Source organism: Augochlora pura, chromosome 3 (genome assembly GCF_028453695.1).
Source record: "Augochlora pura isolate Apur16 chromosome 3, APUR_v2.2.1, whole genome shotgun sequence".
NCBI classification, from domain to species: Eukaryota; Metazoa; Arthropoda; class Insecta; order Hymenoptera; family Halictidae; genus Augochlora; species Augochlora pura.
The window spans coordinates 5,641,095-5,668,793 of record NC_135774.1 but is presented as its reverse complement, the minus strand read 5'-3'; the positions used below and the strand labels follow the sequence as shown (position 1 = coordinate 5,668,793).

The following is a 27,699-nucleotide window of genomic DNA, read 5'->3' as shown; positions in this document are numbered from 1 at the left end:
AGACGTCTGTCTTAGGACGTCTTTAAGACGTCTAAAATACATCCCATGGATGTCTCCGAGACATTATTGAGACATCACGACTCATTTTTGTAATTGTAGATAATTACTAGGCTCAATTATAAAGACATTCAGACAATTCTGGACGTATTTAAGCCGTCTTTGAAACGTCTGTCACGGGATCATGATTCATCAAACTAGACGTCCTCTTACCATCTCAAATAAGACGTCGTAAAGATTTGAACCCTTTCTTAAAGACGTCCACTTTAGGCCTAAAATCGTTCACACCTAAAGTAGCCATAAAACGGACGTCTTTAAGACATCTAGTGCTCGTCGGAGAAGAAAAAGAAACGCAAAAGAAATAAAACTTTGAAATTACTCACGTCGACAACGACAGATAGTGACAAATTTTATGCTGCATAAAAATCAGTAGTCTGTTAATTACAAACACACATACTATATTGTATACTTTACTATATTATGCTATACTTTATTACACCATATTTACTATACCATAATATATTGTATAATACTATGTTATGCATTACTATACTATATTATAACATACTATGCTATGTTATGCTATGCTATGCTTTGCAATACTATAGTATGCTATAAAATACTATACTATACTATATTATACTATACTATACTACAAGGTGTCTCAAAAATGTCTCGCAATCGGGAAATGGGGGTACCTGTGATCATTTCAAGTAACTTTTCCCTTAGCAAAAATGCAATCTGCGGCTTCGTTTACGAGTTATTAATGAATAAAGTTGGCTGCGCGCGCACGAGGATTCAACGTGCTGCTACGTGCGCGAGCCAGATGACTGAAGCCGGGTGGCGACGGCTTTGAACTACGATCAAAGTAACGAACAAGGATTTTAGAAATGTCCTATTAATTTCAAAAATTTCACAAATATTATTAATGAAAAACTCACTCATTCAGTAGTGAATGTTGTAATCCGGAAGTTGTAATCCATGTATATAAAACGACACAGATTACACTAACTTCACACTAACACTAACTTACACAGTTCACTTTCACTGCACTATTATTCCATACTGATCACGAATTATGCCTGCATGTAGGTATTGCACAAACTCTCAAAAAATATCTTGTACTGTTGTCGCGGTGCGTACATTTTAAATGTATGCTCTGACAATCGACATAGTCTGCGTTAAGATCTTCGTGCACACCGTCAGTTTCGTTCCAGATTTCATCCCTGTAACTTCGCCGTTTTTTAAAATGTACGCGCCGCGACAACAGTACAAGATATTTTGGGTGTTTGTACAATACTTACATGGAGGCATAATTCATGATCAGTGTGGAATAATAGTGCAGTGAAAGGGAACGTAGTGTAATCTGTGTCGTTTTGTATACATGGATTACAACTTCTGGATTACACCATTTACAACTGAATGGGTAAGTTTTTCATTAACAATATTTGTGAAATTTTTAAAATTAATAGGACATTTCTAAAATTCTTGTTTGTTATTTCGAACGCGGCTCAAAGTCGGAGCGCAGACCTCTCCTTCCGTTGCGCCCCGGGAATGAGATAGGATTCAGTCAGCGTGCTCGCATGCGCAGCAGCAGGAAAAATCGTCCGTGCGCAGTCCACTTTATTCATTAATAACTCGCAAACGAAGCCACGGATTACATTTTCACTAAGGAAAAAGTTACTTGAAATAATCACAGGTACCCCCATTTCCCGATTGCAAGACATTTTTGAGAGACCCTGTATATAATAACATAATATAAAAAGAAATGAAAAATGAAATGGAACTTTGAAATAGCTTACATAAGGATTTCTATTGATTACAAAATACAGCGCACATCAATGAAACAACAATCTGAATTAAGAAGAAACATTCTGTCGTTTGAATATGCAGTACTATAATGGCGGCCGTTCGTTCGGAATTTACTTTCGCGCGTCAAGTTGGTTGCGCGATTCATTAGAGGCATCCGGCGGGAGCGTTCCCCGGGCAATCTCGCCGCCATAACAGCCACTTTGACCCACGGTGCTCCATCGAACAGTGACTCCTAGGAATTTAAAACGAGCCCGAAATGGATGGGACAGGCTTCCGGGTAGCTTCGGTCTCATCCAGGATCGTTCTTCCCGTAACCTCATTATCCCCTGGCCTGCTTTCAGAAGCGACGACGACGACGACGGCACCCGTCGTCGTCTCCTAATCCGTCCGAAGCCGGTCGTTATGGTGTCAACGTCAGAGGGTTCCCCCGGTTGCATTAGGGGGGACAAATGGGTGGGGGGGGGGGGGGGGGAGATGTACAGGGTATCCCAAAAGTCACCAGGTATCGAGCAATGACGGCTTGCTGAGGTCCACAAGTACTGTTTATATTTTAATATGCAAGCATTATAGTATTGCTTATTGTAATATGGAAAATGTGTATGGAAATGGGTTCTTGGGATCATTTGGAACAATTTTTTCCTTAGCGAAAAATTTCTGCGAGACGTCGTTTACGAGTTATTAATGAAAAATGATCCATTACCGCGTTTTGAAGAAAATGGGGAGCAAGTGGGAGCTTGTGCGACAGTTTTTCTTTAATATCTCGAGAACTAAGGTGATGCGGTCGAAATGAAAAAAGAAAAAGTTGTTCAGAATGTCATTCTTTATAACATATTTCAGGGACATTAGAATCGTAGATGGTATTTTGTATTAATACAATTATTTATTAGATCTTGAAATCACTTGTTCAATTTCTAATAAAGATATTAGAACAGAGATACGCATTGATTAAATTAATGTCAACAATAATTGAATTATTTAAATTTGAGTTATTTTTGGGACACTTTCTACATATAAAATATATAAAAGAGTATGCAAACATTAAAAATGAGATAAACATTTTCTATGAAACTTTTCATATTTAAAACGTTTAAGGAATTAGTTCACTAAACAACAACAAAAATTGCAATTTGTTAGGATAGTAAACAATTACAAAATAATGGTTTCTCGAATTTTTAATCCGATTATGAACAATTTAAAGAATAATTACATTAATATTGAAGGAGAAGTAACAGTGGCTATATTGTTGATAGTCGTCCGATTTTAATGGCCTTGAAATATGTTATAAAGGTCGATATTTTGAACAAATTTTGCTTTTTTGATTTCAAGCTAATCAGCTTAGTCATCGAGATATTAAAGAAAAACTGTTGCATATGTCGTTGGCCCCCGCTCACTCCCTATTTTCCAACAAACGCGGCGATATACCATTCTCCACATTCGTAAATAACTCGTAAACGACGTCTCGTAGAAAATTTTCGCAAAGGAAAAAGTTGCTCTAAATCGCCTGAGGAACCCTTCGGTCACCATTGCGCGTTACTTTCGGGACACCCTGTAAATTCAGACCGGACGCGATGGTTTGCGCGGCGCATTTTAATGAACTCACCACCGTCCTATCTTGTTTTCCAGTAGCGTGAGTCCCTGCAGGAGGAGGGAGAGGCTCCCGCAGGGGTCGCAGGGGTTGCGGTGGTGCAAGGGGGCAGAGACGGTGGGGCGAACCGGAACCGGAAATGGCTGCGAGGTGGCTCCTGCTGGCGCTCCTCGCCGCCCACGCCACGGCTCTTCCTGATATCATTAGGATAGGTGAGTATCTTTTCCAGTCGCCGTTTTCTGCTCTAAAAGGCTCGCCCTTTCTTCTTCTTTCTTTCAACTCGCCCCGATCTCCGCTTCTTTCTATCCGGCGTTCTTTGGGCGGCCCGGACGTCCCCCTCGCGATGATGTAATCGATACGTCCTTCGCGGTCGAAAATATCTTTTGTATTAACCCGTTACTCACCGTAATTGAAAAATCAGTTTTTACATTATTTATAGAAATGGTTAGATAGAGCTTTCAGTCTTGGGGCTTACTTGAAGTTAACTTATCATTATTGTTACCAATATTATTGTTATTAGTATTCCTTTTCAAATTTTGAAAAAATTGCTTCAGTTTTTGGAACGTAGTTCCAAATGTATTATAAAAGTAATCTAATATAATGTTGGCTTTTTTTTATAAATTTGAATATATTATTAATATATTATTGATATGAGCAAGATAGTACTCAATGTATATTTATGTCATAAAAAAAGGATAATCGCGATTATTGGCTTGATAACGTTTATTACTCTCTTGGTAAAATTTGCTGTTTTAAAGTATTGTATAATATTCGAGATATATATTAGAATAAAAATATATGTATTTGAAATTCATAATAGCCTCGCAGTATTCATTAGAAGCAACATGCAATATTATTTGAAACGAAGTCTGCAGTGAGGGCAAATATTGAAAGTAACATCACAAAAACTAAATAAATATTGCTCATCCCAATTAATATTGTTTTATAAGCCAGAAAATTGTTCCTATATTTTTCATAATATTTCTACTAAATTTTCGTTAAATATAAAATTTCCTGGTACATTCGCACATTGTTTGCAGTGTTGTAGCAAATAGTGACAGCCGCGCGTAGTCAGACGAGTAGAATAAGTCAATCATTTGCTCGATCACATGCGAATGCTGCGATCGAAACGAAAAATGAACCATTAGGTGGACGATTATGCATTTCGGAGCCATTTGTGCGATAAATGCACCTTTTTTAGTAGAGTGTGGAGCTGTTCAAAATACATTTTCCATGAATTTTGCTATATATTTGTATGATAATAATGCACAGTAGTTGACTTAGCGAATGCTGCAATCAAATATTCAATAGGGGATAAATGTAGGGGGTGAGGAAACCCCATTTTCTGATTCTATCATTGTCGATAACCATAAATTCGTTCGAGCAAATTACCATAATTTTCTATAAACTATATACAGGGTGGGGCAAATAAAGTGTTACAAAGCAATATCTCCATTATCGTTGATGATACGCGGAAATGCTTGAGGAACAAAATGGTTGGTTCGAAGGGGCACGTGTTATGGTGGAAATTGTTTTTTTAAAGGTCATATTTTTTGAGATTTCAAGGTCATCGATGTTTTTTCAAATAGAACTATGTATTTTTTTTCGATCACATTATTACCGATTTTAAGACGAATCCAGTGACCTGTAACTCAAGGTCATTCTAGCCGCGCAAAGTATGAAAATAGTTGAAAAACCGAAAAATATCGCAATAATCACTTTCACAGGATCCACTAACCTTGGTTTACCTACAGAACATGCTCGAAATGATGTTCGTTCGTGTTTTGTTGAGTCGTTCACCTCACGCAACAACATAAACATATTATTTAGTTACGCATTATCTTCTAATGTGAATACGCCGGATCGCGAAAATGAACGATTTTCAAGAAGCTTTTGATATGTTCATGGTGCTGGGGAAGTGCCGTAAACACTAAAGTAACGCCCAAGATTTGTACGCGGCTCGTTATGCGTATAGGCTACAAAAGTCACACGTGGCTTTTAAGCGATTAGCTGACCGTTTTTGTCGCTTCGGTACAATGAAACAAACACGCGTCAAACATCAGCCGACAATTATTGAAAATAATGAGCCTGCTATCTTAGCTTCAGTTGCACTAAATCCACATGTAAGCAGCAGGCAAATGGAAACAGAGAGTAGAATTAGTCGGCGATCTGTCCTAAGAATCTTGCATCAACAGAAATTCCATCCTTATCGTATGTCATTACATCAGGATTTGTATGGCAATGATTTCGTAAATCGCGTCAATTTTTGTAATTGGATTTGTACAAAAATGCGCACAAATGTCTCATTTTTTAGTCATGTGCTTTTTTCTGACGAATCTACTTTCACTAATACGGGAAATGTGAATAGGCATAATATGCATTATAGGGTAAATGAAAATCCTCGATAGATGAGAACTACGCCACTTCATTTGCGCAGCTAGAATGACCTTGAGTTATAGGTCGCAGGATTCGTCGATTTTATTTTTCTATATCATTTCAGTCTGTATTTTTCTCAAATTTACTTTTTACCTTCGTATTAGTTGCACTTTCTAAATGCAACAATACCGCGACATAAACAATGTGTCAAAGTGATGTGAAGATTATGTCAAAGGTTACCTCAAAGTTATATCAAAGTTTATTGACTTATCCATTAATTTAATACGCCATATATTTATTAAAACATAAAACTGTACTCAACGAGGCAATTTAAAGTAACATTTCCCTTTACAAATATCTTCTCGGATACCTCATTAACATGTTATTAACAAAAAACCCTGACCAATGACGCATTGCGCTCGCTTGCCGCTATTCAGTAGCGCCACCGAGCGGGAGGAAGCCCAGTTGCGCCGATTGGCTCGGCCACATCACGCCATCCACTCTCGCCTCTGATTGGTCATCGTTTTTCTTTCATAATTTGTAAAGGACGCCTCGTAGAACATTTTTGCAAAGGAAAAACTTTCTTGAGATCACCCGAGGAATCGATTGAAGTTGCCTCTTGGGCCAACCTATAGAAAACGTACAATGTTTCCGCACAAATAACTATAAAACTCGCGAATATAAATCGTGATTAAATTTCCCTTAGATTATCAGTGCGCGAATTTTTCTATTTTCACTATATCTCCTGCTATAGTGATTGAAACGTCGTTCCGTGTCCAATGTTACCCGGATATGGGGTGCGAGTAGACGGTATCAATTTACCGTTTTTGTTTGGCCGTCGAGAGTCGTCGGAGCGGCGCGAAATAATTCATTAAAAATCAATGAATATTCAAGCCCTATTAATCCGGCGAAATGTGGGTGGGGGAGGAGGAGGAGGGGGTCAGGCGAGGGTGCCGCGTAAAAAGTACAGGGCAAGGAGGGGTAGGACGCGGAGAGGGGCGCGTGCGCGTCGCGGAGTCGATCGACCGATGAAATAAAGTTAAGAGCGCGGGGTTATCGCGCGTGTGTGCGACGTTTTTACGCGGCGAATGATAACATCGCCGGCCATTTTACGCGGAACCGAGGGGGCTGCTGCGATCAACTGTTCTCCAAGGGGGGATCCTTTGTTTGCCGCTGCTTTTTTATGGGCTATTAAATCGCTGTATCTTCGAGAATGAACTGGCCCCGGCGGAGGAGTTATGGGGATACCTTTATGGCGATTCTAATGTGCTCGGGACTCCTCGGGCTAGATTTTCAGCTTTTATATATATATATAGTCGGCTGCAAATTAGATTTACAGAGAAAACGCATCTGCCAGAAGTTTCCGCGTCTGCGACCCGGACAGTGATGAGAGAAACAACGCGGCGATGCGGCGCTGTGCGCTCGAGGAAACGTTAATTGCCCGGAGAGAGCAGCGTAGAATTTAATCGTAAATTTCACGGGCTAAAAATGTAATTTGAAATAGTCCCATGGCTGTTAACTATATTGTGAGAAAGGCAAGTTCGCGCTCGCGTTTAGGGCGTAACTTGAGGGTTAGTTGCAAGTTTTGTGTCAGAAACTTCGCCCTTCGTTTGTGCTGTACATGTGATAGAAGAAGGCTGGTTTGTTGCATTGTTTAATTGATAATGGTATAATTATGATATAATAGAATGATATAATAAATGTAGATACTTGCGATATGATTATAAATTGTGGTGAATTTTTAGAAATGCAAAAAGCATTGGATATTTAAAAGGTGTTTAATTTATGTTTATTTTACGACTGAACGTGTTGCGATCTGAAATGGATGTCTTTAAGACGTTTTATTCCGGATATTGAAAGGATGTCCAATTAGTGACGTTTTTAAAGCGCTTCTAAGACGTCTGTCATAGAATGTTTTAAAGATGGCTTCAAAAAGTTCCAAATTGGATTGGACGTCCAAAATTTAATTAAATTTAAATTGGACATACTGAAATAAGACATGTTAAAGATTTCTCAAATTGAATGTCCTTTTAATGTCTGAAATAAGACATCTTAGACCTAGAACAGACGACCTTTCAATGTCTGAAATAAAACATATTAAAAATCTATAATGGACGTCCTCTTAATGTCTGAAAAAGACATCTTAAAGACCGAAAATATACGCCCTTTTAATGTCCGCAGTAAGACATCTTAATGACCTAAAATAAATGTCCTCTAAATGTCTGAAATACGATATCTTGAAGACCTGAAATCTTTAGGACATTTTAAAACAGACATTTTAAAGATGCGTCTCAATACAGACAGCTTATAACAGACGTAGTAGAGATGGATTAAAAACGTCACAAAATGGACGTCCTTTCAACATCTGAAATAAGTCGTCCATATTAGATCGTTAAGATGTCTTCTTGCTGACATTAAATGGACTTCCAATTTGCAAAGTCGTTAATGCGTCTTAAAAACTTTCATTTTGGACTTAAGACGTTCAGACCTAAAATAGATATAAATTGGATATCTGCTGTAGGCTGTTGGGGATGTCAGGGCATTAGATCAAAATCGTTCTGTTATAAATGAAGATGTTTTTACGACGTCTTAAATTGGACGTCCATTTAATTGAAATAAGACACCTCAAAAACGAAATTAGACATCTCAAAAACGTCTACTTTAAGCCTAAACGTCCTAAAGGACGTTCATTTTAGGAAGTCTATTTCAGGCCTAAAATGAACGTCTTTCGAATCTTCTTCCACTGAAGGGTCTTTGGGACAACCAGTGGATCTCCTTCCACCAGACGTCTTTGAGACAACCAATGTATCTCAATCCGCATTTCTATAAATTTCCTATTCCGTTTCCAAGTAAACGAACGTGTTTGTATAAATCTTATGGGAACCGTGAAATGTCTGATTAATATTCCGTGTGCTGGTGTTTCCCCAGAGTTCGATAATTGTTTAGAACAACAACTAACGGGTAACTCCCAAGACGGTGAGCGCAGGAACGGCCGCGGTAACGTCGTGGAAAATCAATCGTCGCGGACGGATCGATCGGAATCCGGCGCGTCCCGAATTAGACATCGGGAGGAATCGACGCCATAAATTGATTTTAATCTCGCGCACGTCATAAAGTAACCGGGCGAACAGCTGCGCCAGCTCCGCTCTACAATTTATAGAATTTACGCGATGGATTTACGTTTCTCGTTAAGGGCGGGCATCGATTAACTTCGTCGAGAGGCGACGCGACACAGCATGCACCGTCGCCGACGGAAAAAAGAGCGTCACGACGGCGACGACTAGCTTTTAAACAGAAAACGTTGGAACTTTCGTCCCAAGAACGCGCGCGTGTTGAGATATAAAAGAAACTCAAGTGATCCCGTCGCGGTGAGAGGAATATTTAAGAATCGCGCGAGGTATTATAGAACGGATAACTGGGTTGAGGGAGACGGGGACCTAAAAAGAGGATGCGAGCGGTCGGACACTGGAAAATAAGAAACTCGGGGGCGGTCCTCGTCAAAGTAACGCTTTAATATGGATGTGTGATTTCCCAGGTGGGCTGTTTCATCCGTCGGACGACAAGCAGAATGTGGCGTTCCGTTATGCCGTGGAAAAGATCAACGACAACCGGGACATCCTGCCCAAGTCTCGTCTCAGCGCCCAGATTGAGCAGATAGAACCGCAGGACAGTTTTCACGCTTCCAAGCGCGGTGAGTGCTCCATTCATGCTCGTTCAGTGCGCGATTAAACTCGTCCGTGCTGCCCAGTACCTGTGCCGACGCGTCTCGGAACGACACGGCTTTATTCGATTCAATTCGGCGCGGCTCGACTCGACTCAACTCGATTTGATGCGGCTTCGACTCGACGTTATTCGATTTGACGCGGTTCTACTTGACTCGACTCGACTCGGTGCAGCTCGGTACCTGCACCGCTGCGACTCGGCGCAACTCGACTCGACTCGGCCGGGCTCGGCTCACGTCGGCTCAGATCTACTCGTCTCGGCGCGCGTACCTCTGGTTAGCGACTCCAATAGTCGTCTGACCATTGCGGTTCTATTCTACTTGTTGCAACCGCTTTACCTAAAGCCTCGCCGGCACGCACGTTGTGCATATAACTACATATTATAATAGATATTCTAGGATAATTTTAACAATTATTGGAACAATTATTGTTGTAATTTCTCCCGATTTTGACAGAGACTGATGAATTATTCTTTTAACCTAATTAATCTTTCTATTTGATGTTAGTACAATTTTAGGTTGGTAAAAAGCCATTAGTGTTACAATTAACTCTTTTGCACTCAAAGCCATTTAACTGTAAATGTATGGTAATTTTTCTGGCTTCTAGTATTTCCCCTTTACGTGACAAAGTGCATTTCTGTACATATGAAATTGATTCTTATGATTGATATTTCCATTGAAATTTCCATCAGTTTGACTTTTAATCATTTTTTACATCCAAACTTTGTTGCAACAGGCATTATTTTTTGAAACGTGTTAACACCAATTTAGTGGTGTCGTAGAGTGCAAAGGGTTAATACTAAAAATGATCACATCGTACGGTACACAATAATTCTTATTTCACGTTTTGAAATATTTCTTGTAGACTTGAATGTTAACAAATTTTCGAGTGGAGGAAATTTTAAAAAATTGTCATTGGTGTCCTAACAATTCTTTGCAGAGACCGTCTATAGGAATTTATAAATTCCAATCAGAAGTTTATATATCACTTTCCGCGAATATTGAAATTTTTCTACGGACAGTTTCTGTAAAAAAATATCCAAAATCTCAAGTCAAGTTATACCAAATTGAGCGAAGCAATTGTCAAACGAAGAAATAATAATTATGTTCCCACGAGGCTGTATTTACAGAGCGCGATTCAATTAGGCAGCCACCCTCTCACATATCGCGTTCCACGCAATTAGCCAGCTCTTCAACTTTGTTCCCGCTGGTTTAGAACTCGCTCGAAATTGTTTGCAATAGCCACGCAGCTGCGTCTTCTTCCAGATATCGCAAAAGTAATTCGACTTCCATGGAATAATTCTCCGTCCCTGGATTCCCCGAGTTTTCGCGATCCTAGTGCATCGCGAACTATTTCCAAACTCGGCCCATTGTCCGCGCACGGAAAACAGAGTTGCAGATTCCCCGTGTCGGTGTCTTGCCTCCGTCAATGTTGCCTGCAAATAAACTTTTGTAACATTGTTATCCGCCACCCCCCCCCCCTCTCCCCCCGCCAATGTTGTTTTCATCAGTCGGTGCATTGTGCAAGACGCAATGGGTTTTGCGAACGTACCTGCTATTTTTCGAAATTTTGTTCCGGGGAAAATTCGTACGCGAACGTCGCGTGACACCGCAGAGCTTTAGTTATGATTCCTTCGTCAACGTGGAGAAACAATCGTATTTTTGACAATGAATGTTATAGTTTTGTTAAATAACATGTACGCGAGGTGGTGTGTAGAGCGTTCTCGTGAAGAATGATGATGAGGGGTGGAATTGTGCGTGGTGGATGTTATAATCTGGTTAATGTGTTCTATTTGGGCCAGTGGGTGTGGAATTTGAGAACCAATAGTCAATACTTAATAGTCTTTAATTAATAGTCAATAGTTAATAGTCAATACTTATTACCCAATATTTAATAGTCTATACTTAATACACGAGACTTAATACTTTTAATTCTCAATACTTGATGCGTAACACTCAATACTTAATACTTTTAATTCTCAATACTTGATGCGTAACACTCAATACTTAATACTTTTAATTCTTAACTCTTTGGGGCACGGTGGGATTAAAAATGTCCCACCTTTTTGATGCACGGTAATGCATTGTGGGACATTTTTATACTCACTTCGTACTATTTCAATAGCTAGCTATATATTTGCCTTGTTCATTCATAAACCCAAGTGACACGGTAGGACTATTTAAGTCCCATTCTATAACGACAAATTCAGTTGAATTATTATTTGTTTAAGCTTTTATATGCTTTCAATGAAAATATACTAATTTTGTTTAATTATAAACGCGACAAAATTTATGTGCAACATGGGTATATTTGTTCTATAAAATCCTGTGCCTCAAAGTGTTAATACTCGATGCTTATAACTCAATATTTAATACTCAATACTCAACACTTTTAATTCCTGATACTCAGTACTTAATGCTTAATTTTCAATGTTCAGTACTTCACTACTCACTGCTCAGTACTAAATACTCTATACTTAATACTTAATATTTAATACTTAATTTTTAATGCTAAATACTTAAAAATTGATTGAATACTCGATGCGTAATGATACTTAATACTGAAAATACTTGATACTCACTTAATCTTTGATATTTTATATTCTTAGTGGTCAATGCTAAATAGTTAATACTTAACACTAAATAATCAATACTTAATATTCAATGCTCATGGCTTAGTTTTCGGTATACAATGGTTCATACCTTAATGCTCAATACTTAATGACCTTAAAACTGAATACATATTGTTTAATGCTGAAGAACATAATGCTGCGTGCTCAATACTGAATGCTTAGTACTGAGTACTTGATATAAAATACTTAATACGTGATGATACCTGATACTCAATAGCTAGCACTCACTGCTTAATGCTGAACGTTATTGAACGTTCTTGAGTATTGACTCAATGCTCAATGGTCGATAATGAATATTCAATGGTAAATGATTAATGCTTAATACACAATATTGTTTAATGCCTAATTGATTAATGGTAACTACTTAGTGTTAAATATTTAATACTTGATGATACTTGGTAACCAAAGATCATGCTTTTAATACAGGATACTCGATACTTATTGCTCAATTCTGAATACTTAATATTTCATACTTAATACTTGATACTTCGTATTTAATGCTTAGTATCTGATACTTGATACCTAATACTTAATATACTTGGTACTTGATATACTCGATAGCTGATGTACTTGATACTTATTATTTTGATACTTAATATTTTGTTAATTGATACTTTGATTCTTGATACTTGATAATGCAAACTTCATATTAAAGTTTACAATTTATATTTGATACTTATAACAGTTCATAATTTATATTTGACACTCGATACTTGATGCTTAATACTTGGTATTCGATACTTTTACTTGATACGTGATATTTGGTACTTAACCCCTTGTCATACTATTTTCTTTACAATTACTATGATTAGAATATTTTCGATCGCACTAATTTCTTCCAAGAAAATGGAATCTTATATTTATTGTGTGCTTACATCTACTTGAATGTTTAAATATTGGTGGCAAGAGAATAAAATTTGATTCCTACTTAACAGAACGGATAAACATTCATACCTGACAGCTTATTGATATAAATCTCTATCACGAGTCTGACTCGTTAGTGTACGGCAAGGGGTTAAATATTCAATAACTGATACTTGATACTATTTTACATTCTGTAAGAAAGCACCGTCTCGTCGAAACATAATCCTCGCTCCATAAATCACGTGCGAAATGAAAACCAAACAAATGCAGTCATCTTCTAAGTCTTTCTAAAACTCGCCCTCCATCGTCCATAAAGAGCTCGGCACCTCAATAAAATTTCTCCATAAAAGTCATACATTAATCTAGGTCACCAAACAAATTCCGAGAAACTGTCCAATAAGAATCATCATCATCCTCTCCAAGAGGTTTAAAACACGGCGACATCCTTCGACTGGCTGTCGAAGGTATATCTGTTCCTTTCTCATTGCATTATGTATCGTCGCGAGTGATCGACTTTTGCATCCGGCACGTCGACGACGGAGAAACGAACGAGAAACCGCCGAGACGGTGAGCATAAAACCGTATTACGAGGCTCGCCCTTGTTTCCCGCGCGTCATATCGTAAAAACAAAGTAAAGAGCGGCAGCCTCGGAGATTCCCGAGACGAAAGAGCGTTTTCTGTTCTGGTTAGGTTGGACTCCGCTCGAAAACGAATTCCGCGCGTCCTCCATGAAACGTCTAAAAGACGTCTTGATTTGTCACATGACGTTTCGAGGATGTTCGAGGCCGTCTGTCACGCAAGAGGTCTAGTTTTTACGAAACGATTATATGCGAGCTGAGATTTGGCAGGCTGGCGGGTATGGCGTGACACGGTGTACCCGTGGACCAGTGCCAAATCTGGATCCATCGAACGGCCAATCGACGGTACTCGGGGGGAGGATAACGCGTCGCGATGGTGCCGGTCCTCGCCGCGACAAGCAGCGTTTACCGCGCGCGACCGAGTTTAATAAATCGGTGCCTCGAGTCGACGATTAGCCCGCCGCTGATTATGTCGCGTGAAAATAATTGTCGCTCCCGTAACCGAGTGATTATTAATCGCCCGGAGCGTCGTTCTTCAGCGGCGCCTAGTCGGTTCGGCAACGATTACTCCTAATCCGTTTAATCGTGTAATTACTTTCGTTTCGTAGAGGCTTCGAATCGAGCCGACCGACTTGCGAGTAATTAATACCGTCGAAAGAACCAACGACGTTTGCTTTTAATTAATGACGCAGAACCAACTTTTGTTATCATCCTAGTAATGTTGCACCGGCTGGATTGTCAAAGGGAATCCGCGACGAATATTTGTGCTCGCAATCTGCATATCGCGGATTTGGGTTTTGGGAATTAACGAGACGTTTTTCGTTGATTGTCGATTAAGCTTAGCAAAAGACATTTATTGGTAAGGGTGACAGACCTTGACTTTACTAATGGGATAATGCGAGAGCAAATGTTATGTATCAAGTATCAAATATATATTATGAACTAACAAGTATCAAGTATAAACCATCAAATGTTAGGCATCAATTATCAAGTATCAACTATTAAGTATCAAGTATCGAGTATCAAAGTATAAAGTGTCATAGCGACGCTAACTTCACTACTGGGAGAATGCAGTATTACATATAAGGTATTGAGTATCAGATATCGAGTGTTAGGTATCAAATATTATGCAACAAGAATCAGATATCAGGTGTCAAGTATCAAGTATAATCTTTTCTTCATTTTATCTTTATTGCTTTATCTCTTTGCTTCTTTATTTCTTAGATTCTTCGTTTTTTCATTTCTTTATTTCTTTATTGTTTGATTTCTTCATTTATTTATTTCCTTATTGCTTGACTTCTTCTTTTCTTCATTTCCTTATTTCTTTATTTCTTTGCTTCTTTGTATCTTCATTTTTCGATTTCTCTATTTCGTCATTTCCTTATTATTTTATTGTTTCATTTCTTTATCTCTTCATTACTGTCTTTATTGCTTGATTTCTTTACTTCTCAATTTCTCTACATCTCCACCTCCTCATTTCTCGCAATAAAATCAATTCCAAAGTGGATCAGACTCACACCCACATCAAGAACAACTATAAATTGCGGCAAGGATGGGATGGTCATGTAGATGCCGATGCAACGAGGCAGAGGAAAAACTCGGGTGTCACCGTATGATGGAAATCGGAACGAGGATCCTGAGTCTTGTTGGAATTTCAGCGGGGTGTTCTCCGGTGGCCGCGTATGCATCGAAATTGGCCCCGGCAAAGGGATTGACTTACCGCAGCCTGGTTCCACCTTCTCCGTTCTCAAACAGGCGAAACCGACTGGCTGCTCTTCCGCTGACATTGTTCGTTTCACTTTCGCTAAGCCAATTTTCGAGAGCCGCAGAGGGCCGGAAAGTTCGGCCGTGGGAACGACGAGCTGCGACCGTCGCGGGCAGAACTCGCGGCTCTAATTTCCCGCAACTTTTAAGGTTTCTTCCTTGCCGCATAGTTCTCGAACTTCTGGCACGGACACGTATCGGAACGTCGGGAAGTTCCCGGCGCCCGTGGCGATCTCTCCCCGTAACTCTATACCCTCCAATTAGGCATAATGGAAGGGAAACATGGTTCGAGATCGCGAGCGTGGCTTTCGAAGCTGCCGCCATTTTTCACCGTAGCTCGAGAGTGGTTGAAGTTGATATCGGGTACGTGGTAGGTGCTATCTGATAAACAGTGTTTAGTAGTAAAATACTCAATAATCAATAAATCATTGGCCAAAGATCAATGTTTGATAATCAATACAAAAAGGTCAATGTTCAATGCTTGATACTCAATATTCAATTCTCAATGCTTAATACTCAATGCTGAATACACAATATTTAATACTCAGTACTTTACTTAAATAGTTAGTAGTGAATGCTTGATGATAATACTTAATGGTCAATACTCCCAGTTCAAAGCTAAATACTCAAAAGAAAACTCAATACTTAATACTCAATGCTGAGTGCTCAGTACTCAATACTCAATAATCAACGCGCAATATTCGATGGTCTATACTCAAATCTCAATACTTGACAGTGAATTTCTAAAGCTCAATATTCAATGCTCAGTGCTCAATACTCAATGCTGAATATACAGTATTTGATACTCAGTACTTTACTTTAATTGTTAGTACTTAATGCTAGATGATACTTGATACCGAATGGTCAGTACTCAATTGTGAATACGTAGTATTTAATATTTTACATTACTACTTAGTACTTAATACTTGATGATATCTGATACTCAATTTTCAATACTCAATAAACCATAGCCAATGCTCAATAATCAATACTTAACCTGTTAACTGGGTATGACGAAATATTTCGTCATACATAAAAGCCCACTGCAATGGGCATGACGAAATTTTTCGTCATGGAAATTAATCGTAATATATTGAACGCATTACGTTCTACGTTGTTCTTATCTATTAAATCTTAAAGTGGTTATATATATGCCATCATATTGTCGATGCGTCATGAATTTTCATGTTCAAAATAAATAATTTTCATGTTTTTAAAATAAATAAAAACCATAAGTTAAAAACGATATTCCTTTATTATTTGAGGTGTGATATTACCTATCGCTGCGAAGAAAAAGTCCCCATTCTGAAACGAGTTGAGCAATAGCTAATTCCCCGCTTAACAGGTTAATGTTCAATGATGAATGTTCAATATTGGGTGTAATCTGTCGGTTGTTAGGCGCAGATAGAATATAGGCTATAACGTTCGCTTAACACTAGAACTACCAAGGGGGGTCAAAATGACTTGTTTGACATTTTTTAAAATTATAACTCATTTCAGTTGCATTTTGTTTGAGAAAATTTTGCACGACTTTTTCTAAGATATACAAATAATTAATTCTGTAAAACTGTTATGTTTTTTTTTTATCATTTTGTTGCAAATTTGTATGCAGTATACCTACATATACCGAGATCAGTCATTTTGACACCCCGCACCCCCTCAAGGAACATAGGTTTTCGGTACTGTTCTGTTGTATCGTGGAAATTATTGTGACACGTTACTTGTGACACGACCTTCAGTCGTAAAAGAAAATATTTCAAACTCAAAGATATGTCAACAACCAAAAAATATTTTTCCTACGACTTACACTGTTTGACTTGGGCATTACTTGCAGTATTTATTGCAGGCAAGTTTCCTCAGATTACTTTCCGTCGATCCTTTTATGCATAAGTATTTTATAAATTTTTGCTATTCTATTACTATTATTATTTAGGTTATATTCAATTTTTTCCCATAAAAATAAAAAATATATAAAAACTAAAAATTGCTGTCTTTTCTCAAATGTCTTGGTAATTTAAGAAACAAGTTATTTTGACCCCTCCGGTAGAAGTAGGTATACCTCAATCGTCGGTAGTTCTAATGTTAATATAAAATAGTTCTCACACAATACTACAAAATAAAATACGCAGATTAACGCTCGCTGTTCTCGCCGTCTGTTCCGCTGTATCGCTCGCTTTGCACTGAGTTCGATTTGGCCGTTGTCGCAGAGTAGCGCGTAAACAAACACGTCCTTCTAGAACGTTCGCAAACGCATGCTGTAAATCCCTACAATAGTGAATATTAAATGATCGATGCTTAGAATTTTTTCCGGGTATGAAAGGTAGAATGGTTGAGTGTCATAAAATGGTAATGTATGGGACACATGGCGACAGAGTGTTCGGGCGACTGCGAGTGGCCCAAGTTTATTGCTTAGGTTCCTCGAAGTCGTGCGTGGCCGAAAGATAGAGTGTGACTGAGCGAGAGCGAATTAAAGAAAAAAAGAAAGAGAGAGAATGAGTAAGAATGCGATAGCAAGTGAGGCAGAGCGAAAGAGTATGAATGCAAGAGAAAGAGAGTGTAATAGGATAATTTGGAGAAAGGCGAGTAAGGGTGGAGGAACTAGCGGAAAAGATCGTCTCATTCGAAGGAGAATCGTTGCGTAAAGAAGTCGTTGTTGTTGTTGTAGTTGTGAAGTCGTTGTCATTGTCGAAGTCCTTGCGTTGTCGTAGTCGTTGTCGTTATTGTTGTTGTTGTAAGACGTGGGAAGTTGTGGACTATTAATAATAAACTATTCTTGTTATTGTTAATCGAAGGTGTCCTTAGTTGTTGTTTTATTATTACCACGGAATCACATGGGATTTAGCCTTTGAAAATAATCCTTACAATAATTAAACTGGATGATACTTTGCTGCTTGACACTTAACCCTTAGGGCTCTATGGACGCATATATGTGTTTGACGAAAGTCGCCGTTGTGGCCGAAGGACGCAGATATGCGTTTACTCTAAGTCATCGGCGTGGACTAAGGGCGCATATATGCGTCTGTCGATTTTTTCGATCAATATGCAGTTACCTTTTTCAAAAATAATACAGGGGCACTCGTTAGTAATTTAAATAAACACTCAAAATAGCACTCTTTAATTATTTAACCCCTTGCAAAAAGATTACTATAATTTATTACTGTTTGCGCCTCAAATACTTAGTTCAGTCTAGCATAAAAGTATTCCGTCCCCAGCGACCGTCAGCGCTAGCCACGCGCCGTCCCTACTGACCGTTTCGGCCGGGAGTATTTAGAGCCCTAAGGGTTAATACTTGATACTTTGATACCTATTAGTTGATGCTTAATATTTTATATTTGATGTTTGATGCCTTATACTTGATGCTTCATATTTATTAATTGATACTACTATCGATAATGGATACTTAAAATTTGGTACTTGAAATCTAATTTTTGATACGTGATACTTCATATCTAATACCTAATGGTCAGTACTCTATATTTGATACCCAATAAATCAATGTCAAATACTTCATTTAGTATGAGGTTAATACCCAATACTCAATAATCGTTGTTCAATACCTAATGTTGAATTGTGAATGGTGAATGGTGAATACTACAATAAATGGTCCTTGATACTTGACATTTGGTGTTTAATACTTGATGATCCTTGATATTTGATACTCGATACCTGATACTTAACTCTTAATACTTGATACATAATACTTGATGCTTAATATGTGATTATTATATGATACTTAATACTTAATAATTGATAGTTGATCATAAATACCTAATACTTGATGCTTACTATTTGATATATCATATTTGATGATAGATACATAATACATGATGCTTTGATACTTGATGCTTAATATTTATTGATTGATACTTAATACTTGATAGTTGATACTTTATATTTGTTGATTGATACCTAATACATACTTGATGCACGATATTTATTACCTGATACCCAATGTTCAGTACACAGTACTGAATCGAAGTTCAAAGCTCAACACTGAATGCTTAACATACATTAATACAACATACAACATTAACAATAACGTATAACACAATTAACAATAACTTTTCGAAACAGCCTCTACGAAGTTCAAGTAAATTAAAGAATCCGTTTATCCTTATTTCGGACACCATTTCGACGTTATTTCCCATTCGTCGCTACTCTTTCTCTTTTTTCCATTGTTTAACCGTCGCACGGTGTAACCCCGCGCTCCGATGATTTGCCTTAAAAATGCATTTCGCGCCGCGTGACACGGTCACTCGCCGAAATTAGCGGAGACAGTTTCCAATTACGGAATGGTTTGTATTTCGCCTACAATCCGCTTGACAAATTTCACACGGTTAAGGGAATTCGCAACTCCCTGCTTGTAGAAGGCTCGCGATAGCCGAAAACGCTGTGCACGGTTCCCCATAAGCTACGTCATAACTGAATTAGAATAAATGATTCTCGATGGGCCATCGCAGAGCGAAATCAGTCGCGATACCACTGATATATGCGTGCATCGCGCAATTTGCTTCATATTCGAGCAGAAATGATTTTATTTTCATGCTCGAATAATTTCTAGATTATACGTAGTTTTATTGAAGAGTTAATTACTATAATTTGGTAATTAATATTGTGGCTTGTAATGTTTATAAATAATTATGGGTTATAAAGTAATAGTAATGGAATGATAACAAATCAAATGTTAATCGAATATAACCAAGGAAATGATATTTATAAATACTTATATAGAATGTTATAATACTAATATACAATATATACATTAAACAAACGATTCCTTTGACAAACCACATAACAATAAATTAATGATAACTAACATATTAATAAATACCTTATTGAAATAATAGTAAAAAATAAAAATAAGTCAAATAAAAGCAATAAAGAAAAACGCATTCTAAAACTACCCTTAAATTAATTCGATAATTACGAAATGTCGATTCTGTCTAATTTTTCCTGTTCAATTAATATTCGAAAATATCGTTGACCAATTATGGTGGCTATAATATTCCGGCGAAAGTTTCGATAAAACTGGACGTCCAACAGTGACGAGAAGAGAAACTAATTTACCCCGGTGATAATTGTATCGCGCACGAAACTAATTAAATTCGCGTTGAGCTGTTGTTGCAACTTTGGCCAGTCGGCCGGGCTTATGGCATTATGAAACGTAGTAACACCCGTGAGATGATAGTTGATCTGTTGGACGTCCCTGAGTAGTATGAATCACGTGCTGGATAACCTCTACGTTATTATTTGATGAGAAAGCGTAATGCATTGAAATTATACAATAAGATTTCACGATAAAATTACACCATAATACATGGCAGTAGATGAAATAGAATGATTATAGAATAGTAAATATAAAAGAATAATAATCGAAGAATAATGGAATGGAATGATAATAGAATAATAAACAGAATGGAATAATAATAGAACAATAAACAGAATAGAATAATAATAAAATAGTAAATAAAATGGAATAATAATAGAACAGTGAATAGAATAAGATAATAATAGAACAGTAAACAGAACAGAATAATAATTGAATAAAAATAGACAAAATAAAATAATAATAAAATAATAATGGAACACAAAACAGAATAGAATAATAATAGGATAGTAAATAAATTAGATTAATAGTAGAACAGTAAATAAAATGGAATAATAATAGAAGAGTAAATAAAATAGTAATAGAATAGCAAACAGAGTAAAATATAAATATATATATATATATATAAATATAAAAAACAGAATAATAATGACAAGATACCGATTAGTTTATTTCAAATAAATTATACCAAATTATTAAAGTGAAAAAATATGCATAAAATTTCTACTACGCTAATAATAGAATCATAAAAGTGTTCGTTCGAACGACTCGCATAGTGAACAACATTACCGGTCGCACATTGCAGTGCAAATTGATGGGTGCCGAAGAGTTTGAACAATATGATAGTTGATTGCCGAGTTTCTTGAATTGCGGTTAGCTAGCCTGGCTTAGGGCAACTTCGGGAGCAGTACGTTAGCTAATTCTGTATCTTCCAGTTAATAAGTTTCTACGGGGGTGGACCGACAACGATTCGAGGCTTTGGTTGTCAATTAAGAGAATAAACGTCTCTGTGCTGGGTATCGGCTTTATTCGAGCGTGATCCGAGCTCGTTGCGTCGGCTTAACGGCAACGAGTCCGCCGGAAAGAAGATCCACCGCGATACGTCCATTTACTTTGCCGGCGACGCTGCGAGAATTCTGTCTTGCCGGTCTCGGGTTTCCAGCGGCGAATTTTCTCATCTTCCGCAACGTTTTCCGGGCACGCGTTGCCCCGGGAAAACTCAATCCGAATTTATTCCACCGCGAAATCGCGGCAACCTCGCGCTAAACGCTCGCGCATACTCGACTATCGAGAAAAACTCCACGATCTGACGATAAATACATTTTTTGCCATGGTTTTACCAATGTTTTGTCAATGAGACATTAGAGAAAACTGATCCGCTCATTGAATCAAGTTTATTTATCATGGCTGTTCCGGTCGATGGCATGGAACGAATTTTAATATCGGCTTGCCAGATGTGAAAATAATAAAACACTTTGAAAAGTTATGTGGGCCCTTGGTTGTTTCACGCAACGAAACAATGTGTCAAAAGAGCATAACGCAAACACAAATCGTCACGTCTTTAAGTTGTCTTTTAGACTTGGAGAAGACATTATATGGACGTTTTGTGGACGTCTTCAAAATGATTTTTAGATTTGAAACGTCACACCATACTAAGGTTTGATACACATCTTATGGATGACCTTTTTTATATTATAGGCGCCTTTAGGACGTCTCGAATGTCCTACGAACGCCTTAGAAACGGTTTGTGTTATATGTTAATCAAGACGTCTCTAAGGCATCCTTTGCACGTTTAAAAGTCATCTTATGGACGTTTTGTGAACGCTTTTAAAATGATTTTCAGATTTTAAACGTCCCATCTTAGTGGCGTTTAATAGATGTATTATGGACATTTTAAGGATGACTACTTTTAGATTGTAGACGTTTCGAGTGTCCTCGAATGAGAGAGAGAGGGGGCGGCGAGAGAGAGACAGAGAGGGGGGGGGAGAGGAAGAGAAATACCCAATGAACACTGAACATCCCAGTGACGTCGCCTATTTTAGGACGTCAAGGCTAAACTATCAAGCACATCTCTAGGTTATATAAAGGTTCATATCGATGCTTCAGCGACGAGGCATTACAGAAAAATGTCTGGGTTATGTCAAAAATATCTGAAAGTTATGTCAAGGATATTCTCAAGAATATCCTTGAGGTTCTGTCAAGATTCATGACAATGTTTTAGCGCCGAGAAATCCATATGAACCGTGGCATAACTGTGAGATAATTTTGACATAATCTTGAGATATTCTCAACTTTGGTTTTGTGAAGTTTATCTTAAGGTTCATACCGACATTGACATAACTTCATGATAAACTTGACAGAACCTTTGGGTCTTTACGCACGTATTATTATATTACTATGTATTAGTTCTAAACCGCAAACATGTAAAAGAGAAAATTAGGGGGACCGGAAAGTAGTGTCGTTTTTGCGCAAGTCGTAATTCGTTACTTATTTGTAAGGTTATTATGTATTTCAAAGGCGTGCTAAAGACAGTTTAAAGTTAGAATGACTTGTGTTCTTCTAATTAGTAACATCTTAAATCTTTTTCGCAATTTACGGTGAAATGGCCAGCCAAATACCAGAAGAGTTACACATCCGGCATTGTATACTTTTTGAGTTCCGCAGTTCCTTTTTGAGTTTTTGGTAACGCAACGGTTGCTACCAAAAACATTTGTGATGTTTATCCAAACGTATTAATTGTTCGAAAATGCCAAAGACGGTTTTCTAATTTTAAATCCGGTAATTTCGATCTTTTCAACTCGTATCGATTAGGAAGACGAACAACTTTAGATAATGATACGTTATGGGCGGAGGTGGAGGCAAATCCATGTCAAACAATTGAGGAATTGTCAAACACTCTTAAACAACCTTGGTCAACCATCCAAGAACATTTAAACCAGATTGGTAAAGAAAGCAGAGCAGGTGTTTGGGTCTCGCATAATTTGTCGGAAGAAAAGAAAGCTAACGGATCCAGCACATGCTACTTATTGCTTCAGCGACACCATACAAAAGCGTTTTTTGATCGTTTGATCACTGGAGATGAGAAATGGGTCCTATATGATAACCCAAAACGCTAAAGGCAGTGGCTCTCTCCAAATGAATCGCCACGAGGTACAGCTAAGCCAGGTTTACACCCTAAAAAGGCGCTTTTGTGTGTATGGTGGAGTATTCGCGGGATTGTTCATTTTGAAGGGCTAAAACCTGGACAAACTGTCAATGCAGATCTTTACTGTGAACAGTTAGATCGAGTAAATCAATCTTTAATTGAAAAATATCCAGCGGTCGTCAACAGAAAAGGTTTTATTCTGCGACACGATAATGCAAGGCCGCACTGTGCAAGACGAACCTTGCAAAAAATTAATGAATTGGCTTGGGAGGTGTTGCCTCACTACCTCATCAAAAACAATTGATTTTTATCGATCCGGTATTGACAATTTGCATACTAGATGGCAAAAGGTTGTTGATAACGAGGGTGATTACATTATTGATTAAAAATAATATCTTGCTAAAAATTTATGTGTTTCAATTTAATGTAGAAAAACGACATTACTTTCCGGTCCCCCTAATAATAATGTATAATCCAAAACAATACCGTTTTGTTTTACTATTTCTTGTGAACAACTACTCATAAACAAAGCCACGTATTTTCGCAAAGTAAAAAGAAAAATGGCTTCAGTTATTATAAAATACATTTCATCAAATTTCCAACAGCCTTCGAGGACAGACGCGACGCGAAACGCCTGCGAAATTTCCCAGGAATAAGGGATTTCATAATGTTTCGCTTAAGTGCAGGGAACGCGCCTTGTAAATTCTGCGTCCCGGAAAGCTGTCTGTTAATTAACAGCGCAGTGAAATATGCAAGGATGCTTTACAGCTTTTCGGCGAGTTTCGAGACTTCCCGCGGACCTACTTTCGCACTCTTTTGTATTAATTTAACCGGATGGCGAACTTCCACGTCCGTGGAACGTGGTCCTTCCCTCCCCCTCCGCCGCCCCTTGACTTCACGTTACCTAACGATCCTGTCGCCGCTCGAAAGATGAAACAGTCCCGATGACTTTCCGTTTCAAGCGCCGCTTTTTATCGTTTTTTTACCAATGCCACAGCTTCCGACAAAGGCGACGAATATCCCGGGACTAGTCGCCGCTTTTCTTTGTCACGCGCGATCTCCACTTGCTATTAAAAACGTGCGGATTTTTCAAATCCGTTGAAGAGTTGCACGCTAGAGGCGATTGAACTTTTTGGTCAAAGGAGTTCCTTTTTTTCCGTATTCTTTACGGGGTATAGGGCTGTTGTAATCAATATTATTTCTATTTTCATATAATAGACAACGCGTAAAGATCCGCACCGTCGTTTCGAACAACTTTTTTCTTTATAAAAATCTTTTCCGAGGCGTCGTTGACGAGTTATCGACGAAAATCGCTCGCAAATGAGAGGCTAGCTCTGCTGGCGCACGGCTGCTCAGCCAAAGAGCACTCGGACCCAAGTCCCGCCCACTCTCTCGGCCGCTTCGATGATCCCGCCTCTCAATCGCCAGTGTTTTTCGTTGATAACTCGCAAACAAAGCCTCATAGAAAATTTCTGTAAAGGAAAAAGTTGCTTGAAATCACCTAGGGCGACATTTAGGACAGTCTGTGTGTCGTTTAATTCGCGGCTTCTAAGGAAAATAGCTGTTAAACTAAACGTGCTAGCGACGGGCTCAACGACAAAATAATTGAAATACGCGGACGTATATTCCCAGCGTGTCAATTTTTAACACATCGACCCGATAAACATTGTTCCCCCGCGCTCCATGAAATATTCATCGGGCTCGGTCAATTACACGGTTATTCAGATAAAGTTCGCATTCAAAGATCGGTCTATTTGCAATCAAGCCAGGATGTATAAATAAACCCTTTCGCGTTAATTGAACGGAGAAAAATCGCGCAACCGCCGGCGAATATTTTCGAAAATTGCTCGCTTCGTACGCAGCCCGCGTGACCGCGTTAACCCAATTCGTACATCCAGCGCAGAGTATAAATTTTATTGGCTGCCATTTTTCACAAACCAACCGCAAACTGATCGGAACACATCCACAATGAAAAAATAGAAATTTCCCGGCCATGACAGCGTGTAAACTAGCAAATCCTTCTGAATCAACTATAGTTTAGTGCCGCGATCAAAGCCTCTTACCGCGGTTTCGAACGCTCGTTCAGCAGCCCTTGTTGCAGCGGATATTGCTGTTAGGTTGAATCGAAACTTCCCGCATAAATTATGAGTTAAAATTGTATGTAAATATTGAAATATTAAAATATAAAATATTGAAATATTAAGATATTAAAATATTGAAATATTAAGATTTTTAAATATTAACGGTATGAACAATAGGAACAATACTCAAATATTAAAACATTAAAGTATTAGCAATACGAACAATATTGAAATATTAAATTGTCAAAATATTAACAACATTCTCTCACTATTTATTAAAACAGTGCAACGCAACTAAAGATAAAAAAAAATAATCAATATACCGTCACGATTAAATAAATCGCAAATTCTTTACAACAGCGCATGTAATTGCAAACCGTAATAAAAAATTCGATGTGACTATAGCCGCAGAATGATGGAATTGCTCATTTTTTCTTCTTTTCAAACGGCCAGCAAATTCGATGGGTTCCCCCATAGAACGATTCAATTTGCATGAGAATCGATTCGGCTTTTTTTATCAACGATTTGGGACACGATATCGTTAGAATCGTCGATAGAAAACGAGTATAAATGTCCATCAACCGCGGAGGGTGGCGTCCACGTTCGGAAAAAAAACAAACGCACACGAAGGGGTGGTTTTTCGTAGGCCGATTTGTTGTGTTAATAGGCTATGGCAAATTATATAAATAATATAGATAGACAATCAATATAATTTTAAGGTTATAAATATTGTTACGGATATGAATCGATTAGTAAACATTGGTAAACATCTCCTGAGCAATGATGTGACAAGAACAAGCCAATGTTGGGGCAGACGCCGTTGTGAACGGACAAAAAGATAAGTTATCCCCTACTCCAGAATAAAGGGTTTTTGTTGACATTAACCCCTTGCCGTGCCATTTTCTTTACAAGTACTATGACTAGAATTTTTTCAATCGTATTAACTTCTTAGAAGAAAAAGGAATTTTATAGTTATTTTATACTTATATCTACTCGAATGTTTAAATATTCGTGACAAGAGAATCAAAGATTACTGCTTAAAGGAACGAATAAACATTCGTACCTAACAACTTATTATTAGAAATCTCCATCACGAGTCTGACTCGTTAAAGTACGGCAAGGGGTTAAAAGTTTAACGATTATTATTTAGTATGCCGAGACTGCACTCACGTAACAATGTAGTGGGCTGAGTAGTTACATTCTAATACATTTTGAAACAGAATCATTTTGTGTAGGGCTGTGCGAATTTATTTACTTGTTTATTTATTCGTTTGTAAACGTTTTGTCAAGGATATCTTAAAGGTATTCTCAAGATTATCTCTAGGTTATGTCCTATGTTCACATCGATGTTTTAGCGATGAGGTGTGAAATAAAAATGGCTAGGTTATGTCAACGATATTTCAAAATTATTATCAAGGATATCTGAAAGTTTTATCAAGGTTCATATTGACGTCCTTTTTTTATCAATAATTCCGGACACGATATCAATAAAATTGTCGATAGAAAACGGGTATAAATGTCCATCAACCGAGGGGAATGGCATCCATGTTCCATACAAGAAAAAAAAACAGGCGGACACCAAGGGGTGGCTTTTCGTAGCGCGATTTGTCGTGCTAATTATCTCGATCCCATTATCAAAGAGAAATGTTTACAAGAAACACAGTACACTTCGTTCGGCCGTCCGTGAAAAGGAAAAATGATTAATTGCCCGGAGGACAATGCACAATGGCTCCCCTCCCCCCCCCCCCCCCCCCAGACCCGCCGTCTATTTTCGAGGGAGGAAGACTTTTGTTCTTAAAGCGGCTGAAAGAAAAGTTCGCCCGCGGTCGGCCGCCGGCTGCTTCCGTAAGGAGAATAATAAATTACAATTGCAGCGGGGAGACGCAGGGCCGGCCCGGAGGAGAAAAAGGGGAATGTTTGATAGGGGGTGCGTTAATTGGATTGCTAGTGCCAGTGAGGAGAGTTTCGTGGATCAGATTCACCACGTGTAAATATGTCTGGTGTTTGTTTAACAGGACATAGCAAGTTGTATAAAT

General features: G+C 38.2%; 1 protein-coding gene across 2 annotated transcripts in view; it reads left to right on the top strand.

Annotated features, from left to right (window-relative positions):
• The first annotated feature begins 3,533 nt into the window (after nucleotides 1-3,533).
• Nucleotides 3,534-27,699, top strand: part of Kair1d (Kainate-type ionotropic glutamate receptor subunit 1D) — a 205,829-nt gene continuing 181,663 nt past the window's right edge. For both annotated transcript variants that reach the window (XM_078177539.1, XM_078177540.1), the window contains exons 1-2: nucleotides 3,534-3,606; nucleotides 9,306-9,461. In XM_078177539.1, coding sequence (XP_078033665.1) covers nucleotides 3,534-3,606; nucleotides 9,306-9,461 — 229 coding nt within the window. The remainder of the gene's footprint in view (nucleotides 3,607-9,305; nucleotides 9,462-27,699) is intronic.